This window comes from Falco rusticolus, chromosome 2, assembly GCF_015220075.1.
Source record: "Falco rusticolus isolate bFalRus1 chromosome 2, bFalRus1.pri, whole genome shotgun sequence".
In the NCBI taxonomy this organism is placed as follows: Eukaryota; Metazoa; Chordata; class Aves; order Falconiformes; family Falconidae; genus Falco; species Falco rusticolus.
The window spans coordinates 14,426,940-14,450,543 of NC_051188.1; the positions used below are offsets into that span (position 1 = coordinate 14,426,940).

The 23,604-nt window shown below is 38.6% G+C and overlaps 1 protein-coding gene across 5 annotated transcripts in view; it reads left to right on the forward strand.

The window, feature by feature from the left end:
* Positions 1-23,604, forward strand: part of CNTN5 (contactin 5) — a 678,576-nt gene that overhangs the window by 619,048 nt on the left and 35,924 nt on the right. For 4 of the 5 annotated variants that reach the window (XM_037377784.1, XM_037377786.1, XM_037377788.1 and 1 more), the window contains 3 exons: positions 2,778-2,898; positions 18,316-18,474; positions 18,903-19,052. In XM_037377784.1, the coding sequence (XP_037233681.1) occupies positions 2,778-2,898; positions 18,316-18,474; positions 18,903-19,052 (430 nt within the window). The remainder of the gene's footprint in view (positions 1-2,777; positions 2,899-18,315; positions 18,475-18,902; positions 19,053-23,604) is intronic. The other variant, XM_037377787.1, reaches the window with a different exon arrangement.

Sequence of the window (23,604 nt, forward strand, 5' to 3'; positions counted from 1 at the left end):
TTCTGGCCTTCTAGCAGCTAAAGCTTTGTACCAGAATCACTAATCATCTTGAGCAACCCATGTTTCAACGGCTAGTAAATGTTACTGTCCTAGGCAACATAAAGACATTGTAGCCTGAATTTGGTTCCTGGTAGAACTGTGTGCTCTTCTTCTGCATTTAGAGCTGCAGGGTACTCAGATATTCTTTCCACTGCTGTGATTTTGATATGCCAAAGCAAGAATACAGGAAATGCATTATACCTCACTGGTCTGAGTATCTTCTCTCCAAACACTCTAGTAGGCAAAACACTACAATTGTATTCACGCTTTTAGATCTACAGGGTTATAAAGCTATAGACTATGCCCACATTCACTTTGGTCTTCCTGGCAGCCTTGATGTTCTGCCTCTCTTTTCCTTCTTTGCATGAGTGTGCTTTGGTAAAGATTTTGCCCTGGTGCTACATGGCATATTACGACAAGTTCAGTTCCAAATCTGCAAATGAAGATAAGATTGGCTGAAGAAAGCGTGCCAAGGCATGCTGGAAAGGAATTCTTCTGCCTCGAAGGAAAAACTAAAGTATAGAAGATTGGATCTTGGAACCAATCCTGTTTTATCTTGTCTTTAATGACCTTGGCAGAAAAGAGTGTGGAAAAGACAACTGTATGGTACAAAACTGGACGTATTACCAATACAGCAGATGATGAAAGTAACACATAGGAACAGACAAGAAATGTAATATTTCAAAGCACAAGGTCATGCACATATGGATGACTGGTTATAAAGCAGGATTTCATAATTTGCAAATGATTAAGGATAAAGATCTGAGTGTATCTACCTGAGTACAGAATCAATATGTGTCAAAAAAAACAGCCAAAGCTGAATGCAGGTGAAGTTGGTAGCATATTTCAGCACAGCTAGAGAAGTATCAACATGTACACCTGTAGTAAAACTTTATTTTGAATGCAGGATACAATTCTGCTCATTCACAATCAAACTGACTCAAATTAGAACCACTGCACAGGAATATTATGACACAGGGAACATGTAATTCAATGAAAGACTGTCAGCCTTTGCTTGGTTAGCAAAGTAAATAAAATCTGAGAAGGAAAATGCCTATATCCAATAAAAGTTTCTTAAAGTGAAACACAAAGGAAGTGCATATCAACATCTGTATAAAATATAATGTAAGGTATATTATATTATATTAGCTATATAGTAATCGGATATTAAAATGTCATATATACTATACTATATATGGTAAATATAAGTCATATACCATATTGTATTATTTTTATTAAAATATGTTATATCCTGTGACATTATATTATTTTATAAAATGTACTAAACACTATACAATACATTATATATGTACTTTATATAGTACTATATAAACTGAAGATATATAATAGTCAATAGTGGAAGAATATAATACTGGTTTATATAATACAGCAGTATATAATGTTATATATTTTAATGGATATATTATTGTTTGTGTAATTATTAAAATTATGCGTCATATCTTATAGATTGGATAATTGTAGTAATTGTATGTTACATAATTAATTTTTACACAATTATGCCCAAAATATTAACTATATGTAATTTATAATATAATGTTATACAAACTCTACATTAACGTTGAAAAAAATCTCTTACGTTCACGTTATCATACAAAGTAGCAATGATAAGGTAATTTAGAGATATTTTTAGGACATTTTATCTATCTATCCTCAGTTAATCTGCTAAAATTATTTCCATTTGACTATTAAGAGGAAAAAAAAATGCCTTGAAAGGAACAAAAATGCAATAATTTGCTAAAATTATTGGTGCTCACATTAAATCAAGAATTTGCAAGCATTTTAAGGATTGCTACACAATGTAGTCAAGGTGTTGTCAGGGTGACTTTTGTTCCCACTTACCTGCTCTTTCCCTGAGTAGTGACTATTTTAAATCAACAATACCTGTGGGCTAGGGATCCCTAAATCTGATGGAGCAACGTTTATTGACTTCAGTAAGTCTGGATAAAACAATGATTTTCTACATGCAAAATCTAGCAGTATCACTTGAATTTATGAAATAATACAGAGATTCTTAGCAAAAGACATTTGTCTTCCAAAAGGCTGTTCTACTTTCCAGTTTTCTCTTTTCTGATCATGATTTTGGGTCATTGTAATTACCGTTTGCTAGAATACTAAAAAACAAAAAGTTGAACTTGTTCTCTATGTACACTTATTCAGGGATTGCATGTTTCAGATTTAAATACAGAAAGATTTCAACAGGTAAAATGAGAAACTGTTTGTATTTCCTCAGTCATATTTAGTATTAATTTTCTCTGTGCTAATAAAAATTGATCAACATTATCTTTCAAGTTATCTTAATTTCATTACAGTAGTGAGACATACTCCAAATGTCACTGCATTGTAGGGAGGAGGAAGAGGAAGAAAGAGCCCTTCATTTGTAAGAGGTCTTGATTGCATTCAGAATATTTCTGTTCATCTCCTTAATGAATTTCTTTGTGCTAGTTTGGAATAATTTCCTTTGAGCATGCAAATATGCACGGTGCGCTTTAAGCAAAGTCAAAGTTAATAAAAAACTGAAATCCTCTTCTTTAATCCCTATTAATGATTGTATAAATGCAATATTCTGATAATCCTCAAAAGAGGGTATTAGGGCACATAAACAGTGCAAGATGAAAGCTGTAATCATGAGTTTCTCAAACTGTACAAAACACCCTCGTAAACTATACCTTGAACAAAGATTTACTGAATTTTAAAGTGGCACTTAATCCTCCTTTCAGCAAGCGTCCTCTGCAGATTTAATGATCAGAAACATCCTCCTGATGCACGCAGGGAGATATGGCTGCAGGGTTGAGACCGCGGCGGACACCGTGTCAGATGAGACGGAACTGCTTGTTAGGGGTGAGTATGCTCACAGTGCTACCTGAAAACACACTCACCAGAAAATATTGTACCAGGAAATTTAAATATGTGGGTTTCAGGGACATCCGTGCTACACATCATTTTTCAGATTTTATACTACTGAGAACACTTTTTATTAACCTACTGTCTTTGAAAGCAGTTTCACCATAAACTGACCTGCAGACATGACAACGAGAAACAAAAGACAGTTGGTTAATGGATATACAGTCTTGAGATAGGTAATAGCACAAAAGGTATACCAGATCAGTCAAAATGTAGACAAGTGGCGTCAAGGTGTAGACAAAGCCTGTGTAAGGTAGGTAGGCTGAGTCTGTGTTTTTTTTATGTAATGCTTTACATTTCATCTTATGGTCAAGCCATTCTCTCAGCTTTAATGGTTTAGGAATATTCATTCGCTTCCTAAGAGGAGGAGGGACCGTGCAGCCTTTTCTAAAATAGATATGAGCAAGGAACCAAAAGGCCCATAATATGACATGGGTTTGGTTTTATTCAGACGTGGAATTGTCACCACCAAATTTTGGCTGCATCTTTAGACTCAGATCTGTCATCTGTTGAGTTGCTTTACCTGTCATTTAATGTTCCTGATTATGCACAGGAGCACAGAGCCATTGCCCTGCAGGACCCCAGATCACATCCCGTATCATATCCCAGACCCACTAGTTTACAATAAAGCAGAGTATTAGCACTATGTGCACTCTGTTAAGCAGAGTATTTCTGCATTCTGCACTACCTGTGTGTGTGTGTGTACTCACACATGTGTTCAGTGCCTGACTGGACCAGAGGACTGACTTACCAGCATCAGAGCCCACTAACTGGCATTACAACTGGTGAGTCCTGCAATGCCAGGATAGGTGGATCCCTGCTCAGCAGCACAGCTGGATAGCGTTACTGTAGATTGTACATTTTTGGAAGCATAAATCAAGCTAGACATTTTATTAAATTTTGAAAAACTCCAGATAAAAAAAAATCAAGATTATTTAGAGATTATAATCTTTCAAAAACATTTATTCCACCACAACTTTAGATTTGAGATGTTCGTACCCATTGCTTTTAGGACAAATATATGCTTTAAATGATAAGGTATGTTTCTGGCTGACTGCAGGGCTCTTCACATTGTGATGAAAGTAGCTGTTAAATATTTCCATAAAGTCACTTTGAGGACCATCAGATTTCTATGAGCTATGGCGCTATAAGGATGGTGGTATTCAGTTGCCTCAACACAGACACATAATGTCATTTTAGCTGCCTTATGAAATCTGATTCATCCTTGCAGGTTACGCAGGGCCTTTTGTGTTACCTTTACCTCGCTCAGAGAGGAGCTGGAGGCTCTACAGATAGGCAAGGAAATCTCAACTTTAATGCCATTAAGCTTATCAGTGACAAAAAATCTCTGAGTTTACTGTTATCGAGGAGACTGCAGACTGGACACAAAATTATTTTTTTAAGAGTACTGGTTATATAAATGAGTTTATTGAATTTGGTGTTGAAAATAAATGCTTCTCTGAGGAACAGATTTGAGATTTAAAAAAAAAAAGAAAGGGCATTGTAAGCAGTATCAGAATGTATGCGTGTGGGTGTCTCATTACCATGCCACCTTGCTGATGAAATGAAAACTGCAAGTGCTTTTTAATGGAATTTAAATTCAAATATAATTTGCTTACAATGTTTTCCTTTTCTTGAGACTATGATTTGATAATTTTAAGATACAGTAAGAAATGTTTGCTTCGCTTTCACAAAATGCTTTATACTGTGTGACTTGTCCGATGTAAAATTCAGTTTTCATGGAACTATAGGATATGTTTGGTTCGCTGAAGTAGTTAATTTCCTTAAGATATCTGTAAAACTTATGCAAAAGAGAGTAATGCCAGTATTTCTTTCACCAAAAAATGTAGGATGGTTTTGTTTTGTATTCCAGAAAATGTTTAAAACATTCAGTACAGAGTTGCTAATGATTACTCTTTATAAACTTCAGCATTTCAAAGATCCAGAATATTTAGGAAAATCTAATCTATCTCTTCATATACTGCTACAGGCATTTCATTTTAATTTCAGTATCTCTAATTCTTTTTTCTCCCCCTATCTCAGTTTATAGAGTGCACTCAGTGCAATTTGACACTGTCTGATGATCCCAAATTGCAGCACCTTTCAAACTTCTTTAGGTTTAGCTTTTGGAGGTACTGGACGTTGCTTAGGAGAAGACACCATGAGCAACAGATGTCTCAATAAGTATTTCAGTAAACTCTGAAGAATTCCACCTGACAGAGGAAGCCATCATCTATGAAGAAAACCCATTGCCACTATGCAGTAAAGTCTGAAATCCAAACCTATGTTATTCTTTATTTCCAGTAGAGTTTCTAGGTAAAATAATTTCATTTTAGGCATATTACAAAACATCTTTGTGTTTGAAATGTTGCAGCCCATGGCCAAACTGAGATAGTAGAACCTTTGTTATGAACTGTTAGAAGTACTGATGCAAGAAAAGTTCCAGCACATCCTTGTTCTGACCTTTCTCTCCTTTTGCCTCTACAGAAAATGCCAGTCTTGAACGCTCATAGTATCATACCACCATACAACAGCATTTCAAATGTTAGTTATATTGTAAGGAACATGTAGGGTGGGTTTTTTTAATATATCACTGTAATTTTTAATTCAAAAAATGTTCTGCTTCCACCATTTCTACAGGAAATACATTGGACATGAAGAGTAAATTACATTAAAATAATCTAATTTTCCATCCTTTAGATATTCATGAATATCAGAATTATTGCTATTAGTAAGCTTACTAAATTTATACTGAATTATGTATTCCGCTGCTGCATTATTTTTAAGTCAAAGGACAGTTTTCTAGAACTTTGTAATACCTTGCTGCAGCCTCTTCAGATGCAGTAAAGAGAAACAAACTATTTACAGGTTCCTATTGCTCACAACTCGCATGCTGATCTTCAAGAGACAGACATTCACCACTGCATTTTCAAGCCATTGCAGTGTCTCAGTACCATTTATTACAGAGAAAGCATGCAGTATCCTTAAACCATATTTATCTTTTTTGAAGACACTTTTGATAGTTACTTTATTGGAAGGTTGCTTGAATATATAGCAGGTAACTAACTGTCACTATTTTCACCCTTGTTCTTTTTTGTCCTGCATTATACAGTAGAAGTTTAATTACAAAAATGTCTACCAGTGAAAGACAATCTGAAGAACAGAGAATGAGTAGTGCCAAATAAAACTCAATTCTTTTGGGTCTAATTACTTACAAGAAGGTAATTAATGGTACAAGAAGATTTCTGAATTGACTACATATGTATGTAAATGTGTGTGTGTGCACATGTGCAGAAGAAATTAAGACAGCAGCAAATTTCTATTCTGCAGCTTTCTACAATGAGCTACAGATCTTTTTTAAACTATTTTCAAACTGTTTTAAAATTCACTACCTTACCTCACAGGTCTTGATTTTAGGTAAGTTGCAGTGAAATACACAACTAACAGTATTTTCATTATGATATTTATCTAGTGAATCTCTTTCAGGAACACTTCAAAACTATATATGAAAAGATACTCTAGATCATGTTTGGACAAAATCAAGATTCAAGCCCCATCAGTGCATACTACTCAAAACAAAACATAAATGCTTTTCTAAATGTTTTGAAAATGTGATTAAACTAGGTCTATTAAAGTAAGAAACAACTTTTAGTGGTCCCTAGTAATTTCTCTGCTCCTTAAATGCTGTTTTTCTAGCCCCGATTACTTATTTTTTTCCTCTTTCTGTTTCATTTTTCTAATGCTACCAATAATGAGTATTTCATCAGAAACAGATGTTCTACTGGCAGCTGGACCTGTCAGGCAGTACATTAGCTTTCCAGCTTAAGTGTCTTGCATTTTAATCTTGGAGCGGGTTGTGAAATGAGCAGTATTTCAGTAGTCTCATGTTAGTCAACAGTGACCTTCAGAGGTCTGCTGTCCTGACATGCATGACATCATCTGTTTATATTCAGATAGGCTACTACCTAAATTCAAAAAGCATTTCTTGTAAAAAACATAGTTCTAAAAAACTGCAATCCATCATCACAAGTTGTTCTTCTTCTTAGGTACTGAAAAAAAAAATAACTCACAATCTTTTATTCATCCATCCGAGATTCATCATGCTCTCTAGATAGACGCATTGACTCTGTGGAAGGCACAGAGTCCTAATATGAGGAGGATGAGAGGATTCAGCTCAAAAGCCAGAACTGATTTAAGGTAGAAGAAGCAATGCCAACCACTTACAGCTTAGCTCAGAACTGCAATGTTTATCTACAAGGCAGGATATCTCTTCTTTGCTGTCTCAGACTGAGGCTCAAATATACGCTTGTCTCTCTTCAAGAGCATGCTATACCTCCAGGCAGTAGATTAGGTGGAAATCAAGCAAGGAAGAGGGTCAACAGAACAGCTATGTTGGACTTCTGAAGGGCACACTTTGGCCTAAAGAGACTGGTTGACAAGAGTCCCTTGGGAGATAGTTCTGAAGGGCCAAGGGGCCCAGGAAGGCTGGGCATTCTTCAGGAATTAAGTTTAAAGGCGCAGGAGCAGGGTGTCCCCATGTGCCAAAAGATGAGCCAGCAGAGGAGAAGACCAGCCTGGCTAAATAGAGAGATTTGGCTGGAACTCAGGTAAAAAAGGAGAATTTACCACCTTTGGAAGAAGGGGCAGGCATCTCTGGAGGATATAAGGATGTCATGAGGTTATGCAGGGAGAAGGTCAGAGAGGCAAAAGCCCAGCTGGAACTCAGGCTGGCCACTGCTGTAAATGATAACAAAAATGTTTTACAAATACATCAGATATAAAAGGAGGTCCAAGGATAATCTCCATTCTTTACTGGATATGGGGGAGAACATTGCCACAAGGGATGAGGAAAAGGTTGAGGTACTTAATGCCTTCTTTGCCTCACTCTCTATAATAACAAGACCACTTACCTTCAGGGTACTCAGCCCCCTGAGCTGGAAGGCAGGGATGAGGAGCAGAATGGAGTCCCCATAGTCCAGGAGGGAATGGTAAGTCACCTGCTGCTCCACTGAGACACGCACAAGTCTGTGGGGCCAGATGGGATCCACCTGAGGGTACTGAGGCAGTTGACAGAGGAGCTTGCCAAGACACTCTCCATCATTTATCAACAGTCCTGGCTAACTTGGGAGGTCCCAGAAGGCTGCAGGTCAGCCAATGTAACACTCATCTACAAGAAGGGCAGGAAGGAGTATCCAGGGAACTACAGACCTGTCAGCCTGACCTTGGTGTTGGGGAAGGTTATGGAGCAGATGACCCTGAGTGCCATCATGTGACATGTACAGGACAACTGCCAGATCAGGCCCAGCCAGCACGGGGTTATGAAAGGCAGGTCCTGATTGAGGAGCCTGAGCAACTTCTACGACAAGATGGCCCACCTAGTGAACGAGGGAAAGGCTGTGGATGTTGTCTACCTGCACCTTACTAAAGCCTTTGACACTGTCTCCCACAGCATTCCCCTGGAGAAACTGACTGTTCATGGCTTGGATGGGTGTGCTTTATACTGGGTTAAAAGCTGGCTGGACAGCTGAGCCCAGAGTGTGGTGGTGAATGGAGTTACATAGAGCTGGTGGCCAGTCACAAGTGGTGATCCCCAGGGCTCAGTATTGGGGCCAGTCCTGTTTAAGATCTTTGTTGATGATCTGGGTGAGGGGATTGAGTGCACCCTCAGAAACTTTGCAGACAACACCAAGCTGGGCAGGAGTGTTGACCTCCTTGAGGGAAGGAAGGTTCTGCAGAGGGATCTGGACAGGCTGCATTGATGGTCTAAGGTCAATTGTATGAGATTTAACAAGGAGAAGTGCCAGGTCCTCCACTTGGGTCACAACAACCCCATACAATGCTACAGGTTTGGGGAAGATTCGCTGGAAAGCTGCCTGGTGGAAAGGGTCAGTCTCTTCTCCCAAATAACAAGTGGCGAGGGAAGCAGAAACGGCCTTAAGCTGCACCAAGGGAAGTTTAAATTGGACATTAGGAAAAATTTCATCACCGAAAGGGTGGTGAAGCATTGGAACAGGCTGCCTAGGGAAGTGGTGGAATCACCATCCCTGGAAGTGTTTAAAAAACACATATGTGGTCCTTAGGGACATGGTTTAGTGGTGGACTTGGCAATCCTGGGTTAACAGTTGAACTTGGTGTTCTTAAAGGTCTTTTCCAATCTAAACAATTTTATGATTCTAAGATGTGTTCAACCCTCTTTCTGAGGCAGAGTAACCAGGAGCACAGAAGTCAAGAGACAAACAAATGAGAGCCTGACTGTGTAGGGTACAAGTTAGGGTATCTCTAGCAACCCAAATATTTTCTTCTTTTATTAAGTTGACTATTAAGTTGCTCCAAAAATGAACGTAGTCCTTAGGGGAACCTTTGTCCACAACTTAAGCTAATACACTATAGTGTGTACTGGGAAAGGGAAAAGCTAAATGACTGGCATGTGCCCTCTGCACCAGATTTGTCCTCTAGCAGGGTGATGAGGCAGATAGCCATAAAGTCTTAAATGCCATTGCAAGATTTTCTGGAAGATGGTCATCAGACCCCGTCAGGTACAGCTCAAGGACATTCAGAAGAGAAAACAGCTTTTCACATAGGGTGGTAACTATGCTGGCACTAGGCCCACACAAATGTGCTACTTTAGAGAAATCCCATAATGGGAATTATGTATGTCTGATGGTCAAAGGAATAGTTTTAGTGGGGTGAATAAATACAACATAAATCACAGCTATGGTCTTACATTCCTGACACCCAAGTCATTGCCTGATCTCATTCCATTTATGCCTTCTGTTGTTTGCTCACCCAAGCAAAATATGTGCAGAATAACTGTTTGCCATGCAAACAAGGATGTTTACAGGAGAATATAGATATTTGCTACACAGTCAACAAATGTTTTCCCTAACACATGAAGTCATCAGCCATAAAAGAAGCAAAAGTGATTTATGATTTTTATGAATGTCAGTCCTGCTCTTGACATCAGTCCAAAAATAGGTTTCCAATGTCACGTGCTTTGTCTGGCTACCAGCCTCTATTTATCCACCCAGATCTTCAACTTTCAGTGAATATTAAGTAGCAGACAAGCAGAACAACAAAATGTTTCAGCTTGGCTGGTTTTCCATCTATCATTGGCACACCAGTAGTTGAGCTGCCTGTGTACTGATTTTTCACAAAGAAGTGATTGCCAAAGCAGAAGGCTCTAATACAGGATAAATATGCATGTCATGTTCTGACACTAATGATATGATCACAAACATGGTTACCAAACACCCAAGTATCAGCCAGGAGACTTGCATCTCACAGATGTCTCGGGTGATCTTGTAGCCATCAATGTGTCAGGTTTCCTCAAGACAATGTCTGCTTGGTAAATTAATTTAGTTTTTAAAGCCTGTCTTCCAAAACAGGATTATTACATTCTTATTTCCCCATGATGCTGTAGAAATTTGAAGCAATCTGTGCATTCATCTTTTCATTACAAAGGACATCTTCATGATCCTGTGATTCCACCATGTTTCACTGTAGAGTCATTTAAAACACCAAATGCTTCTGTCATAAAAAAGGCTGACACCATGAAGGGGCTCATCTTTATTAACTTAGGTTGGTCCAATCAAAAAAAAAAAAAAAAGGCAACAGTGTTTTTACTTTGTGTTTGTTTAATTAATCAATACAAAATCTGTTATTCATATATGGTGAGGTTTTGAAGAGCAACAGCAGAAGTCATAGCTAAGAGCAGGCTACTTCTTACAATGACATTTGGCAAAAAGTGTCCCTTTGCTCTTGAAACACATAGTTTTCTAAGGAACTTGTTTCAACCCTTGCTTTGCCATAGGCTGCAACACGGAAAAGCTTGAGTAAAAAATCTACCAAAATCAATTATTACACATTTCTTACTTTTTCTTCTGCAAGTTTGGAGGGTTGGCTTAGAAAAACACCTGTACAGTTCAGCACAGAATATAGTGTGATCTGGGAATGTCACATAGGAGTCTAACATGCTTCCACAAAGATCAGCATGAGACTCTTTATAGTCTGTTAAGAGTAGAGTTTCATTTCACCTGCGCTGAGATGAGTAGTACTTCTGGTGCAACAGCAGTTTCCAAGAACACCAGGAAGTTTCTTGCAGATTAGAGGATCACTGCAAAATTTACTGTGACATATTGTCTGATGTGGATGGGTACAGTGCTTCAAACATTTAGAACGGAGAAATTATTTTTCGTATAAGAACCTCTATATTGTTAGCAGTTATAGTGACACCACAAACACCAATGTAGGTTATTTTTCATTATAATCTTTTCCTTGTGTTGCATTTCTTTTTAGCATCATCAAGACTGAGTTAAGAATACAAGGCTTTGAAGTTAAAGGGGTTTTTTACATCTGCGAAAACTTAAATGCCTAATCAACAGTACCAAGTCTTCAGTATTTTAATACTTATTTAATAAATGAAAGCTTTTTATCATAATAAATTACTGGGTTCAATAATTTTAAGTTGTCAAATAAATTCCATCACTTAAGCCCTATTTGTAAATTGCTCTTGCAAACCTCGTTTACAATATATTATGCCCAAGAGAGTAAGTAGCATTGATTGCGGGGATTGCAGTGGGATGCTGCATTACACACCGCCTTACAACAGCCTATGGAGCAACCAGCTCATCTCCAAATTACCAAACTTCCTTTCAGATTGATCCATTTATGTGTTCTAGATACAGTGCAGCCTGATTGGTTTTGCAAAGGAGCAAAAGGTACTAGTCCCAAAATGCCTTATTCAATATTTGACTTTCTTCAATGTAAACAGTGTAAACTGTAACCTGTAGCAAATGTTGACACGACAAGGTAATTAAGTACGGGAGAGCATTGCAAACAAAAAGACCATTAGCTCTTTGCAATGGAACTACAGTAATGCAGCAGTCAGGCAAGTTTGCTTAATTTTTTAATTTGAGATGCTAACTAACAAAAAATGCCATCTTATGTAACAAAAAGAGGTCAAATAAATAAAATGCAGAAAAAATATTTCTGTATGTTTCCTTGTGTTATAAACTGTTTTAGGAGAAATTCAAATAATTTATAGGTCTCAGTTCTGTTACAAATAGGTCTGTGCTTTCTAAGCATTAATACTGTTAACTTTGTTTCCAGCACTATCGCCTTGGTCTATACGTAAGGATTTTTGTAGATTTAGATGCCAGATATTTTCTGGGGGGTTTAGTAATAGTACATTCACTGTTTTTTGCTTTTATCATCCCTTTTACTCTTACTGCTCAAAATGTGTTTTCTGTTGTTATGGATGTTAATAGACCTTGTGCTTTTGTAGAGGAAGAAAGAAATAATGCCCAGTCTTCCTAATTCTCTGTGTCAGTGATGTACACCCTTGGAAACTTATTAGCATATACAAAGCTAATTGAAATCCTTTGAACTATACAAATATTAGTACAACACTGATGGCAAGAAGATTTCTTAAAAATAAGATGAAAATCAGCTTTCTTCTACGATGTATAACATGTATTGTAAGACTGTGCATGGAAAGCTAACCAAATGCACTGTGCATGCCTACTGTAAGTAAAATGAGCTTTAAGATCAAACAGCTACCTGGAAGCTGTAAGATCTTGAAATGGAGCAGAAAGCAATCCTGTAGTGTAAAGGGATGTAAGCCTTTGTGACTACAATCTGCGGTTTAAGAGTACACATTTTGTGGTCTAAAAATAAAAAAGAGGTTAAAGCTATTCATCTTGTAGACTGGCAAAACTACCAATCTAAGCAAGTAATCCACTCTCGATATATTTTTGGAGAAGTAATGTTTCCTCTGAACTCCACTGACCTGGAGCAAATATAATGCAGGAACTGCTGGTTAGGTTGACCACACTGCTCCTTTCAGTTGTGATATTGCCAATAAAACTTAAAGACAAGCACTTGGGTTTAAAGGCCATCAAACACAACATTATTAAATGGAACATAAACAAGGTCAGCAGATTCTTGCTGGTCCTTGAAATTACATATGAGCTGTAGCAAAGGCCAGGAAGATGCCCTAAGCACAGACCCCATTAATTGGACTCACAGAATATGTCCATAATAGTAAACTGCTCCCTGGGGCCAATGGATACAGCAGAGTTCCCATCCACACAGCTACATTTCTGGTTGCCCTCCCTGCTCAAAATAGGATGGGTACAACAAACTGCCTGTTGGGATCTGCCCCAGCCCATGGTAATCCATAAATTGTGCCAAGCCATTGGCTGGGAGAGTTATAGTTGCACAGGGCTGAAATTATGATAGGGACTGGCTGACAACATAATGGCACAGAGGATCAGTGCTAGAGTTCAGATTTGTGTTTTGGCCCTTTTCAGTATATCAGCATAACTAAAACTTTTACAATTTTAGAAGAGAGTATATTACTGTAGATGTAGCATCAGCCCTTTAACCCACAGACTCCAGACCAAAACATTTGCAGCTATCTGATCTTGTAACAGGACCTTTGTTATAATATCTTCAACAGTGTGAAAGGGAAAGAAATTAATCTCTTTAAAAAGCTGTGGAGTTTTTTAAGAATTTAAACAAGATCCTTTGTTCCAAGAAATGTTTTTACAAATATCAACTTATATCTGTAACTTCAGTCAAAAAAAGTACCTAGAAACAAGTACAAAAGTACAAATCAGATGTGGTGATGTTCATGAACTCAGTGCCTAAAAGAGACCCGTGCAGATCCGGGAGTGCTGGTGCCCACGCTGTGACTGCAGGGAGCAAAGGAGGCAGTACAGACCAGAACTGGGACAGCTGGCAAGCGATGCCCTATAGTGCTAAAGATAGTCAGCACGACATGCCAATAAAAGTGTCATGTCTAAAACTCAGTCTCTTACTCTATTTTTGACCTGCTAGCTATGTCATTCACAATGCAATTCATAAGCTACTGGAGTTTTTCCTCCTAAGGTGAAATTTCAGTTCATGTTCCCTGCACTGTCTGTACCTTTTGTGTCAAGCCACAACTGCCACTTCACAAACATCCAGCTCAGAGGTTTTGGACTGCAGTCTGGCATCTGAGCTCACAACACTCAGCAACTCTGAAAGTTGCCTTGCCCAAATCCCCTATTTTTAGGTTTGTACAAAGCAGAGAAGTCATCAGGGAAAAGGAGAACAATGTGACATCTGTACCACCAAAGGCCTTCTCAGACAGGACACCAGGGACTTCTCCTGACCCTCATTCCTGGAACGAGTCAAAACTATTAAGGCTGGAACATCAATGTCTTCTCTTTCTTACCTTCCAATCCTGAGTCTAACTTCCCTGTCTATCCTGCCACACCTGCCCAGGGCCCTTATGTAGCTACTTTATAGAAACCACTCAAGTGCACCATACGTGGAGAGGTGGAAGGACTGGGGAAACATATGTATCCATGAAAGCCATAGTGCCTATTGCATTTACTGTACCTTGAACTTTCTCTCCATCCTCTTCTTCCCCACCATGTGCAAACACTTCATAGGTGGGCACAGCAAAAGACATTTCTGTTACAACAGTCAAGCTCCTGTTTTATCAAGCACCTTTTCAATTATTCTGTAGTAACTGACTCTTTCTTTTCCTCTTTTTCTTTCTTCTCATCTTCCTGATGACAAGCCAGTACACTTTGTCGTTCAGAAAGGAAAATCTTCAGGTCAAGAAATCTGTGCTCATGAACTGCTGCATATCAAGCTTCTTAGCTGTTTGGTAAAAGTAAGAATTATGCTGGTCAGGCAGCGGTGGAGTAAATCAGCCCACATTCAGGGATTCACAGGAAAGGGCACTGCCTCATGGAATGACTACAGCTATTATTGGTAATAGTCTTTCAAGAACTCTCACATTAACATTGTACCATGGCAAGTAATCTAAAGGACCTTTCAGGATGGTCATTCCAACAATAAAAGATACATAAAACAACTTTGCCAAAATGCAGTCATGCATGTCCTGAAATGAAGTATCAATCTGTGGAATTGCTCTGAAAGAAGATAACTGACTAATGTCCTTGACATCAGGTTTCCAGTGCTCCTAGAGCCACATAAGAGCCTATTGCAGTCCCAAATGTCTTCTCTATGAAGGTCAACTGCACTGTAGCGCATTTATGACCAGTCGTTTTCTGTGTAGTTTCCAGAGAAACATTCAAGCAGACTGTGCATTTTTTCCTCAATTGGTTATTCTCAACTAAAAAAATGTTTTAGAGATCCTGAACAATAACATAGCCCTTGGGAGAAAAGCTTCTGTGCATTAGCCATCCAGCTGACACCATGAATGATTACATCCAAGCATAAAATTTAATGAGATTTCTACAAAAATGAGTGACATCTGCATAGCACTCAGGTCCTGGCTAAGTGTCATACATTTGTCATCACTGAGGCTTTTGTCTTTTATTAATCCGCTTTCAAGAATGCCTGCTGTTGGAAGTGGAAATGCTTTCTAGCAGTCATCCTGCAGACTGTGTAAAAGCACACATCTCAGAAAGCATAATGACACATTGTCATGCTAAGGAATGCATTTAGGAGGTTTAAAAAACATGAGAGAACTCCAACAACAAAATATATTAAGAATTTAGCAGGAGATATCTGCATAAATATATTTCAAATCCTTTAATATAAGCAAGATGCTTGTTCTTTTGTCTATAATACAGTGGCTACAAACTCTTTAACAACATTTGGTGTGCACAGAAGAAATATTGTCATAAAGAAAAAGTACTAAAATATTTCCCTTTAATTTTGTTTGTGCTCAGGACCATGATATAACTCTGGGCCTAGGGCTCCAACCCAGGAAAAGCGTATGATTGTATCAAGATCCCAGCTTTCCTTTAAACCTTCCCTCATGGCTACAAATAAAAATTTCACTAGTATTTTCCTACATCAACAGATAGCCTGAAACAACAGATGATAGAGATTGAAGATCACCCTGTTTTATTAAATTAGCCCCAGGACTTGCTATTTTGAGATGAAGGCCTGACCTGGTGCTTCCCATCAAAGAACAGAAAAATCTTGGCAGGAAGGCAGGAGTGCAGAGGATACATCTTTCTGCCATGCTTTCTTCCAGGAGGAAAAGCAAGACCTTTCAACTGCAAATTAAGGTGGGACTCCAAAAGGCCAAGAGTCACAAGGTGTCCAAGAGGTGGCACCATCTTACCCCAGCACCATTTGTGACTCGATGAAAAGCACTGACAGTGGCAAAGTCAAGCCTGCTGAGCAGGCAGAGGAAGGGAAGAGGACACGCTCCCAGGGCTGAAGCTCCTCACCACCCATGGAAGTGGAAAAACTTGTTCTTCTCTAGTGCAGAGCTGTACCCTGAGCTCCTGGGAAGATGACTGCAGTGTGTTGTGGAGACAATCTTCTTCCATCATACATCCATAGTACTCAACTTTGTTGAATTCCTTCCATTCCTGAAATGGAAGGAATTGAATCCCTTCAATTTCAGACATTTGTTTCTCTTTTTTTGTTGCTATTATTTCTAAATGCCATGTATTTCTAACATATTAATCTCAATTAGTTGCTTGTAGATCATTGCCAAGTAAACAGAGGCAAGTGAATAGCGTAAATTACTTTCTCATTTAAAGAATTGAATGTCTCTCACTCTGAAGCTATTGAGCCCAAGTATTACAAAACTCTGATCATACTGTTGTTATAGTTCATGTAAACATACTTTTGTTGAAGGCACATCAGAGGAAATATAAAGCTGTTTGCAGCTGCAAATGACAAAAAATCACAGCAACTAAAAATACTTCAGTTGATGGCGGTTTTTTAGCCTTTGATACTCAGTTAAATTTGTTTCTACTCAAGGACTAAGGATTCTGGCCAGCAAAAGATTTGATTGCATGAAACAGCACAGAAACATAATAATGCTAAGCTCAGTAATGCAGAAATCCTGGCTACAATTGCGACTTCAAATGGTGGCACCAGACCCAAGTGTTTGCCACCCTGGTCTGCAGGTGCAGAGCTCTGACAGATCAGCAAGTGGGACTGCACCACTCACCACAGCTCACGGGAATGGAAGGATCCAAAGGACCTGCTCCACTACAGCTTATGATACATGCAAACAGCATCAGGCTCCCACAGAAGTGTAGCAGCAATTGCTTTCTATTAATAAAGTTGTTTCCATCATCACCTTTCCTGCAGTTTCATTTTGGGAGGAAGTGTCCAGTAGTACATTTCTGATTTCACAGTCCTTTGTCTGTGTAGGAGCAGAAGCAAAACTTCACCCTTCAAGAACAGGAGGATGGAAAAGAATCAGAAGGGTCTTGGATGCCAAGTAAATCCAGATTTGTCATAAATAATTATAGCTATTAATAATATTAATGTTTTACAGAAGTATTAAATCCTGTCCTTCAGGACTTACGTAAGCTTTTAAGTATAAGAAACCACAAGAGAGATGCTTATTCTGCATTTATGCATAACAGAGATGCACATTTTATCCTAAACATCTAGTTACAACAACTGTGGAAGAGGATCCTGAACCAGGAAAACTTTGCCTCTGACTTAGTTTGACAAGGGCGAATGCACAGTTTTCAAACACCAGTAATATCAATATCAGGAAGATTTAAAGAAGAAAATTAGGGTAGGAATGGGACATTATAGTCACATTTTTCATTGTAAAGTAACGTTTGTTACCAGAGACCTCACTTGTTGGGTCAGTTGCATGGCCTTTATAAATGGTGATTAACATATTCTCATTTGGGGCAGCTAAATGGAATAAATAATCCTTTAATTTCTCGAGTGAGAGGTTGTTGTGGTTTTTTTTGTTTGTTTTTAATAGAGCTATAGTAATTATCAGCCTTCACAATATTTGAATTTGGGTCTTGTTTCGTTTATAATAGTTTTCAATTAAACAGTTAATGGACTTCCAGCAGAAATCTAATCCAGGAGGTTTCCCTGAATGAGTGAATTTGAGAAAAAGGATGAATGCTGTATCTTTGACTTAGTTATTAGTAATATTATTGTTCTCCAAGTAGCACATCCACCTGTGCTTCATTTTGATCACTATTTGTCTTTCCTGCTGACAAGTTTCACGCAAAGAGAAAATGTGATTGTGACTGTGCAGTCTAGCCTGGATGCTTCTTAAAGTTGCTCTTTTTTTCTTTTAATTTTAGGTTCAGAACAATTATAATGGAGATTTTTCTTTATTAATCTGTTTCTATTTCTAGTTCTTCTGCTGTCACTCTGACAAGTTAATTGATACTCACCCATGCAGCATTTAAAGAGTAGAAATAATCACTATTTACCCACAGAAATCATGGAAATGAGGTATCTCCATGATGTAGTGGTGTGCATTTTAACCCTTATATTTCATGGATATTGAACTCCAACGGGTCCCTACAGAATGCATCTCCTATATTAATGCTGCTCATCCACAATGGTGGTGTGGTCTGTTTGATTATTCCACTTTATTTCTAGGTCCTCCTGGTCCCCCAGGGGTTGTAATAGTGGAGGAAATTACAGACACCACAGCAACACTCTCCTGGAGTCCTGGGGCAGACAATCACAGCCCTATCTCCCTCTACAACCTGCAAGCACGCAGTCCATTTTCTCTTGGCTGGCAGACCGTAAAAACAGGTGAGAGACACTTTCAAACAGCACCAGTAGACTGTTCAAAACTCCTGCTCTTCACAATAATAACCATCTGCAACTGCAGGAACAGACACTCTTAAGAGAACAATGATAAATTAAAAGCACTGATTTTTTTTTCTTTTTTTTTTTATTCTTTTCACATTACTTAGCAACAGCTCTGAAAGGACAGCACAAAGACACCTGCCATGATGCATCTGTGAATAAGCAGAAAGCTCTCCCCTATATCCTTTAATCTGTGCCTTTTCAGGGGTACCACAGAGTACCAAAAACCTAGCTGTGATTTCCGACATACTAGATCCTTGACGTCCATCTTTCTAATGGCCATATTGTATCACCCAGTCCACTTGCCATTGTGACACTGCGTTTAAACTTCAGATGTCTGAGTGACCTACACATTTCTTTGCCATCTGCAGTTCCAGATGTGATAAGTGGTGACATGGAGTCTGCTATGGCTGTCGAGTTGAACCCTTGGGTGGAGTATGAGTTCAGAGTTGTAGCAACCAACAAAATTGGGACTGGAGACCCCAGTGTACCATCGCGAGTGATCAGAACCAACGAAGCAGGTAAGAAGAGGATGGAAAGGTTAATTTTCCAGGACTACCAGAAACAAAAAGTTTTTTAATATTGTAATAGACCTATGCTCTTCTCCCTGGTATGCATCTGTGTGTTCAGTTATCACTGTTCCAGGGTGATATTCTTTGTAATGGGGAGCCAGTTTATTTTAATTACAGGAATATTATTTAATTCACAGAAATTTCAAGTAAAACCATTCCCTGCTTTCTTACTCCATCTGGGCTGCCTTTTCACCCTACACTTAAGCCATTGCTACCTGCCCTCTGGTAGGCTTCTATTGCTCTTTGATTATAGGCTGCTTCTCAGTTTCTTTAAACAACTGCTCCCAAGCAGCCTCTCACTCCTTATTCTTCAAAACTCTTCTTCTTGAAGGTGCACAGATTTTTTTTCAGCAAGATAGGGAAGCTGTGGGAAGTTACTTAATTTGAAATACCTTGTGCTCTAAGTGTTTCTTTATCATGTACACTCTACTATGAACTGCTATTGCATTTAAAGAAATCTGATTATAATTCTGACTGGAATGGTACTGGGGGAGCCCAGCAAAAACGTTTTGTATCCTACTTGGGTCTCTTGAAAATTTCAGTGGTCTTGGAAAGTTTGGAATCATTGACAGTAATTGGGCAGAATGAAGAGAGATAAAGGACTGGGAATCTGAGAAAAATCCCTAGGCAGCTAGGGAAAGACATTGTAAGAGGCAGAAAGAGACAGGGTTTGAATAAAGCCTCAGAAGAGAACTGCATCTCAGAACACTTTCAGATTATTCTTCATTCTTCTTTGTTACTTAGGAGGCCTAGAGAGTTTTGACTTTCTTTTGATGTTTCTTAAGCTGAATAATTTGTAAGTGGTTTATTGATCATACACAATAGAAGAGTGCCAAATTCAAAGATTCCACTTGAATTTGCAAGTATAACTGATTTTGTAGTTGTAAATATTCTGGATGCATACAGCAGCTGTGTTGCACTCTGTCTTCTCATTAAGGGAGACTATAAGAATTACAAGTGGTAATGCCAAAATGTGTCCACCTTTCTTCTGAAAAAATATTCTTATCTTTAAGATACGTTAATGTTGTGCCTCAGTTCCATAGTTCACCAGTATGTGTGTATGCCACCCATAAACATTCACAGCAGACTGTTCAGGCTGATTTTCTTAGACAGAACCACAGAATCAACTCAACAATTGGGGCTGGCGGGGATCTCGGGAGGTCTCTAGTCCAGCCTCCCACTCAAAGATGTGTAAACTGACCCCAGAGCAGGTTGCTCAGTGTGTTGTCCAGTTCAGTCTTTGAAACCTCCAAGGAGGTAGATTGTGCATCTCCTCTGGGCAACCTGTACCAGCTGTTAACTAAACTCATTACGATTTTTCATTCAATATATCCAGCAAGAACTGCCCTTATTTCATCTTATGACCTCTGTCTTGTGCCCTTCTGCCCTGCACCACTATGAAGAGCCCATCTCTGTCTCATCAATGACCTCCCCATAGGCACTGGGAGCTGCTGTTAGGTTCCCCAAAGACATCTCTTCTCCAGGCTGAACAAGCCCAGCTCCCCCAGTCTCTCCTCACAAGGCAGGTGCTCCAGCCCCACCATCCCAGTGGACTCTCCTGAACTTGCTCTTGTTGATCAATGCCTTTCTCATTGTGGCACTCAGAATTGGATGCACTATTTCAGATGAAGTCTAATAAACCTGTCTTCAGTTGTAATAAGACATATTTATTTACTTCTGTTTTAAATAACTGTGTAGTTGCTAGCTGATATTAAATTTCACTGTGCAATCACAGAACTGCACTGAAGTGATTTGATTTCTATTCACGCATGTGGAAGGATGCTTCCTTTCCAACTCTCCCTCCCCTCTTCTTCTGCAAGCTCCCCACAGTGTGAAACTCAGTAATTTTATAGCAGAAGCTTCATATGCTACATACTTTGTTCCATTAAGAAAAGGAGGAAAGGAAAATTAAATAAAAAACACGAGCTAGTTTAATCTCAAATTATTTTTTTTTAAAAATATTTCACCACCATCATTCTTTCATTGATTTTGTACAATATTTCATGTGCAGTGAAAATTCTGCTGGACCCTAATGTTTGAATGGCTTCCCTATTTATTCAGGTGGTACATATCAGAAAGGACACAAACATTATGGAAAAAGTTTATCCTGTAATAGGTTGCACCCCTGGGAATACGTTCTTTCCCATTTATGAATATGTTCCCTGTTTTTGAAAAGATGGTTCAGGATTTTAATCAACTGCATGTATTGAAGCTGTGGTTGAATGTTTTTCTCACAAGTTGAAGTTTGAAAATGTTAACATTTCATCTAGCTGTCACAGGGTTTGGGTTCCTTCTTCTTTCCCAGTGTTTACCAAACAAAGGCTGTGTTTACTAAAACATATTCCTACAGCTCTAGTGAACATCTTCTTCATGCACACCCATTGTGAATATTCCTTTGGAAAATCATTACAATCCTACCTCTGTAAAAAAGAATTGATAAATCATCATAATGATCAGTAAAAAAAGAATAAAATTGTGAGACAGACAAAGCATGCAGGATGCAGTGTATTTTCACCCAGTGATTGGCATTTGTTGCTGGGTAATAATCCACTATTGCTGCCACAGAAGGAGCAGAGTCTTTAACTCAAGTGGCAATGATCTGTACCCCAGTGCATGGGTCTCCTCCTGATAAACACTGCTGTAGCTGATACAAATGAAAGTCTTTTTGAATAACAAATCAGTAAGTTATTAGTTCAAATAGGAAAAAGACCATACTAGATGTTTACTTGCACTTTCAGCCTCCCAGTTAGGAATACCTTTTTGCTACCGGAGTTACAGCTGCACAAATGTCATGTTAGAAGGAGTGTTTTGTAGCATGACATTGAAATCCAGACAGGTGCCAGTAAAACAACTTAACAGCCTTTGGAAAAATTGAAGCTGAATTTATTTGGTGTGCCTGCTTAACACGGTGTGGTAAGGCAGAAGTCTGTTACCATCCCCTCAATTTCAAAAGACCTTTCTTTAAAAAAAAGTTTGTTTTCTGATTCACTTGTGAATTGGTTTGGGGTTTGTGTGGGGGTTTTTTTGGTGTTTGGGGTTTTTTTAAATAAAAAAGATTGATGCAGTCTCATTTTCTTATTCTATAGAGGGAGTGAGAAGACAGGAGTTACAATAAGATGTAACTTCCCATCTAAGATGTAACCTTTGCAGGTTAGAACCTGCAAAGGGTTGTAAAGTCAGAACCATAACACAATGGATTCTGCTTTAAACAAAGAACAGGAAAAAAAAAAGAAAAAAAAAAAAACCCAAACAAACCCTGTTACACATAATTCTTTGCAAAATAACATGTTGCTTATCATTTTTATGGCACTCTTAGAATGCCAGAGGCTTCGTGATCTTTTTCATTCAGGCAGCCACTGTTCCCTGATCTCCAGATATTCCTGAAGGCCAGAGCCTGTTTAGCTCTGCCCTCTGAGACAGCTGGCAGTGACTGCAGGAATTATCACCTCTGGCACAGTTTTCAGATGCCAAAGTCAAACAGACAAGAAAACTAACAATAGGTTTCATTGGGTTTCATATATTGTTTTCCAAATTAGCACATTAATATCTATCTTAGTGTACCCAGTGATCCTTTTCTTTTTTTCAGAATCTCTCCATTACTATTCCTTTATCTGAAAGCTTCAAGGGAAAATCTCTCAACATGGGTTACAGTTCTAGTACCATAGAACTCAATTCTGAGAAGACATGTATGTGAAAGGACGTTATATTTCAGAAAGGACGTGGCATCAGCCTCTCTGCTCATGACCCAGGCACAGTAACCTGGCTATTTGCAGTAATGTCAGATGTGACCCACAAGTGAGAACAGGCAGGCTGCCCCTGCGCTGGGTACAACTACAGAACCATCAGTCTCCCAGCAGAGAAGGTGACTGTGTCTCATCCTCAGAAAGTTGAGGTCCCCAGGCTGAATGGTAGCTGTGTAGACAACCCACAGAGGCAGCAAATGTGTGATTCTGCTGCCATTCTTTTATACTTTAATGGAAACCAGCATTTGTAATTTAATGGAACAAGCTAATCTGACTGCAGACTAAAGTCTTTTTCTCTCCCCACACCTCACTTATTTTATCACTTCTTCCCCAAGATAGTAACAACATTTTATATTAGTCCATTATCTAAAAATACCCATGGAAACAATAATCGGGATGGTGTAAGGAAATCAACAGAATAATAAACAGATTTCCACTTGCTTTAATTTTCTAATTAAACCCTAATCTTGTTACTTAGTTCATATTTAGTTAACATGATTGCTTTTCATAGCTACTTTCATCGAAATGGATAATACTGCAATTTTCTGGCACATCTGACTTATAGCCAGCTGCTGCATTTCTGTCAGTTCTAGCCTTGATACATATTTTACAGGTCCACAAGGTGAAAAGAGCCAATAACATGAATTTAAACATGTCTGGCATTCCACTAAGGCAGTCGGGCATTTGAAGCCTGGGGGCAAAGCATCAATTACATTATCTATTCATGGGGAAACATGGGGAGAGAGAAATTGAGTAGA